Raw genomic sequence first — 10,877 nt, 5'->3', positions numbered from 1 at the left:
TTTTGACTTATGAAGAGCTTCTCTGTACAATATTAAAGTAGTAGATATAAAGTTTTAACGCTAAATCTACAAGTTTATTATTTAACTAATCAAAAGATACAGTTTTCACTGTATCTTTTGATAGAAGTTACCCAGTAGAAGTTACGAATAAATAAGATCTGTAGTTAATTAGCTATCATAAATGTGAACATAATTTTCTCGTAAATTATTATAAAATTTCATTGCTTTCTACGTCGATATCACACAAAATATAATTTTCAATCTTGATATTCGTTTTTATTTTCTGTATTTCTTTATTTTAAAGATAGTGAAAAGAAAAAAATTAGAAAATGAATATCGCCCCTAATGAATAATGATTACTTAATACAGAATTTACTTGAGAGGAAGAGGTTGTTTTTAAGATTAAAACTATAACATATTTTGCTTTGCATATAACTCCGTAACATACAAAGAAAAACGTGTTCGAGTTTTAACCTTTATGTGAAAGTTTAATTCCCAAAATATATCTGGACGAATAATTCTTCGATCGAATATATAAGAAATAAATTTCTCAAAATAATAAATAATAAAAAAGTCAGTTAATTGATGGTCAATGTCAGTAACGTTAAACAATAAAAATAATTATTAATATTAAATTTAAAACCTACAACGGATTCCACAACTTTACCGGCAACATTTGGTCGCGTCACTGTTAAAAATATAAAAATTTTAAAATAAAATATCGTAACTATTATAAAATGGCAAAAAGCTTAATTTTGAGGGTAGAGATGGGTTTTACTAAAAATTGTAAATGCTAATAACGAGTAAAATCGTCATTAAGTCCGCCCCTACTGTAGATACACAAGATCGCCATTATCTCCCACCCCCTCAACATTTAACCACCAAAATTTAATAGCATCAATTTCCCTAATAAACAAAACTCTCTACAAAGTTTTTGAAATATTCAATAAAAAGCACAGGAATTATTAAGTTTCAAATATAGTGAACAAAATTGAGCAACACACACACACACACACACACACGCTCTCTCTCTCTCTCTCTCTCTCTAAAATTCATTCATACACACACACATGTGAAAGAAGAGAGACTGTACTCAATAGTGTAGCCTTAAAAGATAAGAAAGATGTGTGAAGAAAGGAGGAAAAATGATTTAAGGAAAAATTGGAAAGGTGGGATAGTTGGAGCTTTGAAAGTGGAAGGATGAGGACATGAGCCGCAAGGGAAACTGTTGGATAAGACAACGATAAACAATAGTTTACTCGTGCAGAGCAATTTGTATTTACAAGGAAGAAGTAGGCCCATAGAGTAATAGGACAGATACAGATACAGAACTCTGAGAAGTAGGGCAGATGAAGCAACATTGATAAAAGTTAGCAAAAGAAGAAGCAATAACGAGTCTCCTTTTGGGGATCCCTGTTGGCCCAGGAAACAAATTGTCCGTTAGGTGCCACTTGGGCTAGTAGTGATATAGTCCGTTAGCTTCAGTTGTCTCACGAAGTTCTTGAAATCTTCATATATGATCTAGTCCTCTATAAAGATGTATTGTTCTCAGGGCCAAAAATACTCTGGTTCCACAATAGTCTTACGAAGGTTTGCTCGATGGCGTGAATGAACCGGGCGGATAAAGATCAGATGCATTGGATCTTCGTTCTCATTAGTATCACAGTGGAAAAATCGTTCCCTTTCCTCAAGAACCTATAGAAGTAGGCTCTGAAATTGCCGTGTGCTGTTAGTATTTGGGTCATGACGTGATTGGTGATAAAAATACGGTTGCTGATCCTGCGAGAGATGCTGGGGATAAAGTTGTGGGTGAGAGGGCTTGTCAGGCTCTCATCCCACTCCGTCTGCCAACGAGACGTTAGAATAGAATCCAGCTTACCTTGAATCCAGGGCAGAGAGATCAAAGAGTAGCTACACACAGTGGTCCATTCATACAGAAAAGAACCTCCGATTTTTTTTTCTTTTTGATTTCTTGACGTTTCAAGGTCCCCTCAGAAAATGTAAAAATATGAAGGAGTACTTTTTGAGCGATCGCCATACTTTCCCTCTGTTATAACAGCCAGGAAATGTAATAGGAAAAAAAGTATCTCCTAAATAGAAAATTATTCATTTTTGGACTAAGGAGCAAAAACTTGAAACGTTCAAAAATACAAAAAGAGTTAGACTTTTCCTGTACGTATTTTGTTCACCCTCTTTGAAATTTAATAAATTCTTTTTGTCAGAAGTTTCTGAAATTTTGCAGGGTAGTTTCTGTAGTAGGGGCATTGATGCGATGAAATTTTATTAGTTTAAGACAAAAGATAAGAGATAGAGAGAGAGTCATTTCTCTTATCACGAATTTGGTTGGACTTTAATAAAGATTTTACTCATTATCAAAATTTACAATATTTTTGTAATAAAATACATTTGTCGTCAAAATTAAGCACTATACCATTCTGTAAAAGTTAAATAATTTAAATAAAATTTCAATACACACAGTATTAAAGTTTTCTCTGAAAAGTTACGTTACTCGTTCATGGATTTTCTTTTAAATAAAAGAAAATCATTTCCACGTCGTAAAATCGATTTATGTTTTAAAATTATTGAATAAAAAACATCCAACATGAAACAATAACAAATTAAGCGAATTCGGCAAGTAAAAACGTATTAAACTGAGAAACGATGTTTACCACATATATTATATATAGAGTCAAAAATGATAAAGATGTTCATATAAAGTATTTTTATTCCTATGCATTAATTCAATACATACATTTAATTTTATAAATGATATTTCTTTAAACTTGCATAAATTCAAAAAAGTATCGACTGTTACAAACAGCAATAGTTATATTATCGTGTAGCGAGAATATTTATTTGTTTTTTCCAAGGAATATGAACGGAATCGACCATACTAAGAATAATGGGTAACACAATTAAACCATTAAACACTGAGAATATCATAACTAAAACAATTACTTTAAAAAATACAATAAACAAATAAGACGGCCCGAAAATGCAAACAAATGCTCCAATGACAGTAGATAAACATCCTTGAACAATCGGATATCCTATGCCTTGCAAGGATGCTTTTATTTTCTCACTAGGATCTGTTTCTTTGCAATTTTTGTAAGCGTGAGCGATGTGCACCGAGTAATCAACACAAAATCCCGCACTCATTATTAAAAACGTCACAGAAATAAGATCTAAACCCACATTCCAAGCACTTCCATAACCCAAAGTTTCTACTTGAATACAAATAACCGTAAGTAACACAACAATACTGTAAGATATGCCAGAAATAAATGCAAAGAATATTACAAACACTGATAAAATAGCGATTCCTATGGCTTTCAAATACATTGCAGGCATATTAAAAAACTGATCTGACAACACAAACCATATGTTATAAACAAACACATCATATTTGCTCTGAGCTGCAATTTTACGTAATTCTTCGATTAAGAATTTTTCGTCACTTCCGCTTCTGACGTTGCGATAAGTAAGTAAACATCTCGAAGCGACAATTTGATCACGTTCCTTATTCCACACGACATCACTTTCAAATATTCCACTATTAAATCTAAAAAACACCTTTTTCAGTCCTTCTAGAAATCCCTGCGTTGTATTTACATCAAAATCTTTAATCATGTAATTTATTCTAGAATCGCGAATATAAGTCAAATATTCTCTCAACCAACATTCTGTGAAATTGGATCCAGTCATGTAAGGAGCACTTTCGAATGTTCTTAAAATGTTTTCTATATCCATTTGAACAGTTGGATTTGAGTAGTCGAGAGTTTGATTAAACACTAGTTGTACTCTGTGAGGATATTCGGTGAAATATTGATAATATACTTTGGTATATTTAGCAGCGTATGAGTTAAATGGAAAAATATCAGCATAATCTAGACCTTGTTTTATTGAATTAATATTGTAAATTGCTCCTGCTAATAGAGAAATGGATGAAAATATTACTATTATTTTCGTAACTTTGTTACTCAGAAAAGTATCCAGATATTCGGGAAAATTTTTTATAGACTTGAAAAACTTCAAAACATTTTTCTTGCTGGTTGATTTTCTTTCTAAAAAAATGTAATTTAAATTTAAATAAATCAGATAATAATGCTAATTTATTGCTAAATTATTAATATATTAATAATTTCGTAAACGTAAGTTGGGTTTTCAAATTGTTTAATGACGTGCTGTACAAATTCGAATTTTTTATAACGTGTTTTTAAAACACATTTTTAAAACGGAAACGCTTGAGAAATGTGTCCTATTAATTAGAGGAGAAGCCATTTGTATTTACGGCTACGTGATCAAGATTCATTCGAATCGGAGACTCGAACGTCTGGCCTTCTCTTTGTCAGAATTATTTAATGCAGAGGTAAACGTACAAAAAATTTATTATTGACAATTTCAGAGATTATCAAAGAACTGTCTCGTTTATTAAATGTAATTTTTGACTGCCTAACGCATAGAAAGAATGGGTGAAGAAAGCAATGATTTTGATTGCCTGTGTACCATTCAACGTGAAAGGAAATATATTAAAAACTTGGAAGAAAAGTTATAATATATTTGATGTCTTTAAAGCCAGGTAGTGCTTACAAGAGAAGACTTTCCTTGGAAAATAGAACAATACAGATTAATAATTAACACAGGTTAGAAAACAAAAATTTGCATATTTTAAATTAAACTGATAATTAGTGAGAACGCTCACAAGGATAGTAAGAAAGTAGAGGAAGACGTCTGTGCTACCAACGAGTTTTTTAGGAATGTGATGCATTGAATAAACAAAACCTTATAAGCACTTAGTTTGGAATATGAGTGAATGGAAAAAGGAACGTAAAATAGATTATTGCAAGTTCTGGAAGATTTCGTTCTTTTTCAACACCTCTGGAACCCACAAGAAGCTTTTCGAGAGGAATTGACCTTTTATTTGTGACTACTCATTCGCATGCATATACATAAACTCTTAAAACTAGTGTAATGATACTGATAATTGGTAAAGAACTGAAAGGCGTTTTGGTTTGACCTTTTGAGGATCGGTTGTTTAAGTGACAATAATGATACTGAGCCGAAGAAAAAAATATTAATTATACTTTACTCGTCGTTTCTGTGGTGAGATAATGCAGACTCGTTCTGGAAGATATTGTATTTCGTCTCACGAAACTGTGCTTTGATTGTCAGAATTATCTTGGCAAATAAGACATTATCATGGCCCTCTTCTTTCACAGACCGTGTGAATTACACAAAATTTCTCTTTCTTCAAGGACATCTTACAACATTTTTTTTTATTTTGCGCGATCGTAATCATATTATCTTTCATACACTATCGTTAATAAATGCTTTGAACTTTTTATGTTGTTATACGTTATAATTAATAACAGTTTTGCTATATATTAGTTAATAGACATAAATATAAAAACTAAATTAAATTAAAAATATTAAATTTTTACCTGCCGTATCTTTTCGAACCGGATATAAAAATAGAGAATGAAGGTTATGCTTTTCTCTGTAACCGTCGATTGCCATCACCGCACCAAAGAAAAATATTTGATAAATATAGTCGAATAACACGGAAATGGCGCTGTATATACTGAAGATACGAATGTTTCTATAAGGAGTTATAACTCCTAAAATGAATGATATAAAATTGGTTAATGAGGTTATCGTTATGGAAATAGAAACATCAGAAAAGGTTTCACTCATTCTTTGTTTGACACTGTGGTTTCTATCCGTTCGTCTCCAAGCAGCCAGCAATACGAAAGAATCGTCCATCCCAATGCCTTCAAAGAGAAATTTGATTAATAAATTCTCTAAAAAATTTTTTTAAAATTTAATTACTGAAATTTAATAGCTTCTAACTCTATACAAGTTACCATGACAAATTTCGTTTATTAATCTTTGTTCTTTCCTAAGATATTAAACGAAATAGACGTCAACACACACATACGAAAACTTTTCCTGTTTTTTTTTCACTTTTCGGGGTTCAAAACATTTGCAAAATTTTTTCGATTTTTTCGATTGTGTTTCGATTTGCTACGATCCCAATACTTTTCCTTGTTATGTATATGTTAGGGCCAAAGATCGGAAACAATCGCTGAACGAAAAATCAACCACAACGAATTTTGACATCCCAGATCCACCCACAATGCGAATTTCGAGTCGTGTCACTTTCAAAAATGCGCACAATGAGTTTGTCACATATAATAAGACCACAAGGCAAAATTCGTATCGAGATTCTTTTAATTAATAATCAACCAAACGCTATCTGCCAACGTGAAAATGTCACAACGCGAAATTCACATTGTGGCTGTATGTGATAATTCAGAACCGGATTTTGTCGAATTTTTCGTTCAATGAACGTTTTAGGTCTTTGAATCTAACATAAAGATAACAGCCGGGAAATTAACATTATTGATATTTTATAATTAAAAATTGAAAGCAATTTTGCTCGTTTATGGAAATAACAATTGTTCCAATGAGTTTACCTTTGCAATGTTGTTGTTTATATTCTTTGAAAAATTTGTTAATTATAAGAGAATTTTTTGTTTTTTCAAAATTACGAAATAGATATATAAAAATCAAAGATATTAGAATATATTAAAATCTCCTAAAAAACTATTTGTACTTTATTGCGGATCGGTAATTGAGAAATTTTACGCGGAAATCTCGGAAAGAAACATTACTTAATACAGTCTTAATAGATTTCACATTGGTAAAATTCTATTTATAATATAATCTTGAAATGCTAATTTGGAAAGAGACAATTTTGCATTTATTAAAAAGAAAATGGCTACTTACCTATGGTCAGGAAAGCAACAGCAACGTTCGCATCAACGTATTCTACATTACAATGTAACAGTAAACCGAAGGCAGCTACTGTTCCCAGCAAGGGACTGAAATAGGCAGCAATTCCAATCAACGGTTTACTTCTTACAGCATCGAACGTTAAACAAGACACGAAAGAGAATGATGTCATAATGACTCCAGAAATAAGTAAAAGTGGGAAACTTAACTCGGTGTTTCTGTTCGCTTCTACGTCGTTAGTTTGTCCAGCGTACGTAAAAAATTCAATATGTTGAAGCTTTACATTGGTTAACGTCTCCAAAACTGCTCTTTCCCATTTTAAAGCCAACTTTCCTTCTCTTGAGTTATTATCCAAGAAGTAAATCAAACGAAATGCTTTGAAATCTTGGACGTAGCCGTCGTCATTTGTTGATACTCCTCCGAAATTTACAGCAGTTAATTCTACGTGGAATTGTTTTCTCTCGTAAGGATACCTTTATAAAAGCAAATGGAAATATATTGTTAAAACTTAAAGAAAGTAAAAAATTCTAACAATGCTTCAGTTCCATATTAATTATATTAAAGTACATTTTAAAATAATTTTTGTTAATGAAAAAACACTTCATTTCATTGATATAAAAAATGAAAATTTATAATTTTTACCTAGTTATATGCTTAAACTTAGAAATTTTATATTTATAAACTGGAAAATACGTTCAGTATAATAATAATTATTATTATTATTATTATTTTATGTATTATCTGTTCAAAATTAATCAGATTATCAGAATCGGATCCTTGTTTTTTAATTTCAAAGTGAAAATATAATAATTTCATTTGTAGATGTTTACAATTTACAACTTTACAATCTTGTTTTCATATATTAAGAAATAAAATCAAAAGAAAGAAACTGCAATGTATATAAATCTTCTTATCAGAAGCATTATACAGTAAAGTTGTCTATAACGGATCTTCTATATTACGGAGATCATGGTTTGCTGACGGGTCGAGACGATGAAGACGTCACACATATTTTTCTGGGTCTATTTGCTAACATTTTAAAATACTACTGCAAATCGGAAACCAACCTAACGCGAAAGTAGACGTTTTATGTCCAGTTGCATAAAGTAACCTGAGCAAAATGATATTAATTACTAATTATATAAGTTTTCAATTAGTGATCCTGATCTGCTTATTCGTGACAGATTTTACAATCTATTACAGTAGAGCCTCGAAAACTCGGCACTCGATAACCCGGCACACCGGATAATTCATCCACACCCTGGCAGGGCAAAAATACCCTTAGATAATTAATTTTCATCATAGACAGCTTTATGCCTCATAAAGTATTTTTCTGATATCTGTCTTATCAGGTAAATTACTGTACACAGTGTAGGCTATTTATTAATTTTCATTTTCATGTAGTAAAGGCTCTATGCCTTCATAAAGGACGTACAGTACTTTTCCTTTGTTTAAGGGTATTTGGGCACTTTATTCTCTGTTGTATTCTCAAGCAAACAATACATACAAGTACAGTACAATATTTTCTGAGGAAACACGCATACTTATCCTTTTTTAACCCCATTCCCGATAACCCGGCATTTTCACAAACTCGGCCACCCTTCGGTCCACATTAGGCCGAGTTTTCGAGGCTCTACTGTATTACTTTTCCCTGTTTATTAAGATTATACTTTTATCGTTTTAAAAGTAGATATGTTAATACGTGAGCCCCAAATCGTCACTTTTATTTAAGTTAGTTTTTATCGTGTTCTTAAATCTTGAAATTTAATTTTCATTCACACCTGATCAAGGTAGATATGTCCACCAAGTTTCAGACTCCTATCTCCGATGACAATAGACTTTAATAATGTTGTGAGTACCGAGGGGGCAGAGTAATCCCGTTTATTTGCGGCTCTTGTCAAGTGATGGCTTAGGAGGGCTATAAGTAACTGGGGAGGTCGATTAGTAAGTTGACAGATACCCAAATAAATACACAGGTTCATAGGTTCAACAAATATAACATATTTAATAAACAATTTAAATAATACAAGCAAATGCAAAAGCTAATAGCTACCTGAAATGGGAATGTTCAAAAATTCTAGTTTGCGACAATTTTGTCGGTAGATCGTCTTGAGTCTAACAGAGAGAGAAAAACCTGAGAGAGAAAAAACTGGTACAGTACCTCCTGGTTTCCCGATCTTCTTGTATGGATCGTTGGCAAAACCGTTCCAGGATCAGCAGAGTTGACCATGGGATATTCTGGCGGGGTGGCGACGGACAGAGTGGCGGTATTGGTCTGGTGACCCCGGTTGATGTCCGCTGTGGGTGTCCGCCGTTGATGTCCTCTCGGAGGATTGTGTCTAAGCCCTTTTTATCCTATTTTTGAGGGGTGAGAACTGTCAAATAGTTGATGATTTATAAGAACACCTGTTAGCTATGCCGGATTTAGATACAGCTGGTACGGAATGTCGCCAATGTATTCTTTGGTCGGATTGTTGGCATTCGTCTTCTGAAGGTGAATTTTATGATATAAATTCCTACGAATTTGACAGCTCTCTCCCATTAATTATTGTATAGTTTGACAACGTCTTCTCAGATTTGACAACAATATCTAGATTATTTATATTAAAAGTTGTATTAGTCGACGAGAGAGGCAATTATTATCATGTTGTTTTGATTATCGTGCAGGTGTCCGCAGACACGTGCCACGTGCAGCTAAAGGAGGGATGAGAAACGCCGCTTATTAGTCTCTTTTAAACGTCCGTTCTTGCCTTGTTGATTTTATCGTTGATCGAATTTATCGATATAGTCTGTGACATTTAAACCGAAGAGAGAGTTTCGATCGTTGATTATAGACTATCCCTTTTTTCTGTAGAATTACTAGGGTTGGGAGAGGAACGATACTGATTTGAACGATACGAAAAAAAGGGACAAAATATCACAATATTTTAATAGGTGACCATCCCATCGTTCTCACCTCGAAACCCAATTAATATAACCAAATGTAGAATTTAATCATGTGTAAAATGCATAATAATGATATATATGATAACATGGCTCTACCCCATCAATCCTCATCTAATTCTCGAAGATCATGACCAATAAAGTTCTTATTTGTAATTTTTATTTCTTAAAATAAATCTATTAAAATTATTTACTTACTAGACTTATAAATACTAGCTATGTTTAATACTCTTTTGATTTATTTGAAATGTGTGTATCGTAATATAGGTTATATAATACCAAAGAATACCCAAATTTTTCTTGTACAATATACAATAAAAAAACAATACCTCATAAAATTTCTTCCCTGTTTAAAATCTTTCATTCTTCTCATTAAAAAGGAAAGGTAATTGCTCGGACATCGATTTTGTTTGTTCCGAACACAGAGATCTTCATAGCGTAAGAAACTATTATTCCAAANTGGGTTTCCAAATTGTTTAATGACGTGCTGTACAAATTCGAATTTTTTATAACGTGTTTTTAAAACACATTTTTAAAACGGAAACGCTTGTGAAATGTGTCCTATTAATTAGAGGAGAAGCCATTTGTATTTACGGCTACGTGATCAAGATTCATTCCAATCGGAGACTCGAACGTCTGGCCTTCTCTTTGTCAGAATTATTTAATGCAGAGGTAAACGAACAAAAAATTTATTATTGACAATTTCAGAAATTATCAAAGAACTGTCTCGTTTATTAAATGTAGTTTTTGACTGCCTAATAGCCCTAATGCATAGAAAGAATGGGTGAAGAAAGCAATGGTTTTGATTGCCTGTGTTCCATTCAACGTATAAGGAAATACAGTAGAGCGTCGATTTTCCGAAAGTCAATCATCCGAAAGAATTCCAGTCGGCAAATTTAAATTTTCGCCAGTGCTGTGGCGCTTCAATCTTTGTCTATGTCATGGGTTACTCAAATATTTTACGTTTTTGATACTAAATTAACATTTGAAGTATAATTTTTCATTGTATTTATATTTTTCAATATATTTATTTTGTTTGTACAAAATAAAAAAATAATTTTTAACGATACAATAGTCTTTGTTAGGCTTAACATCGACGAAAATTCAACGCGAAGCGACACGCAACGGAGAAAAATTTC

The 10,877-nt window shown here is 32.3% G+C and overlaps 1 protein-coding gene across 1 annotated transcript; it reads right to left on the bottom strand.

Annotated features, from left to right (window-relative positions):
• Positions 1–2,746: 2,746 nt before the first annotated feature.
• Positions 2,747–10,191, bottom strand: LOC111641109 (patched domain-containing protein 3-like). The gene is made up of 4 exons (XM_023387228.1): positions 10,068–10,191; positions 6,790–7,268; positions 5,442–5,771; positions 2,747–4,064 (listed from the first exon to the last, which is right to left on the bottom strand). Exons 1-4 carry the CDS (start codon positions 10,109–10,111, stop codon positions 2,833–2,835), a joined length of 2,085 nt encoding a protein of 694 aa, XP_023242996.1. The 5' UTR covers positions 10,112–10,191; the 3' UTR covers positions 2,747–2,832.
• Positions 10,192–10,877: the final 686 nt, after the last annotated feature.

Source organism: Centruroides sculpturatus, unplaced genomic scaffold (genome assembly GCF_000671375.1).
Source record: "Centruroides sculpturatus isolate CEXI.00-Female unplaced genomic scaffold, Cexi_2.0 scaffold1184, whole genome shotgun sequence".
In the NCBI taxonomy this organism is placed as follows: Eukaryota; Metazoa; Arthropoda; class Arachnida; order Scorpiones; family Buthidae; genus Centruroides; species Centruroides sculpturatus.
This window is presented reverse-complemented; position numbering and strand designations above follow the sequence as displayed.

What these genes read in the sequence shown, in the direction of transcription:
- LOC111641109 (XM_023387228.1), bottom strand. Translation starts at nt 10,111, where the DNA reads ATGAGAAGAATGAAAGATTTTAAACAGGGAAGAAATTTTATGAG. An exon ending in TGTTGCTTTCCTGACCATAG is followed by an intron (nt 5,772 to 6,789) that starts GTAAGTAGCCAT and finishes TTCTCTTTGAAG; the next exon opens with GCATTGGGATGGACGATTCT. An exon ending in GGTTCGAAAAGATACGGCAG is followed by an intron (nt 4,065 to 5,441) that starts GTAAAAATTTAA and finishes ACATTTTTTTAG; the next exon opens with AAAGAAAATCAACCAGCAAG.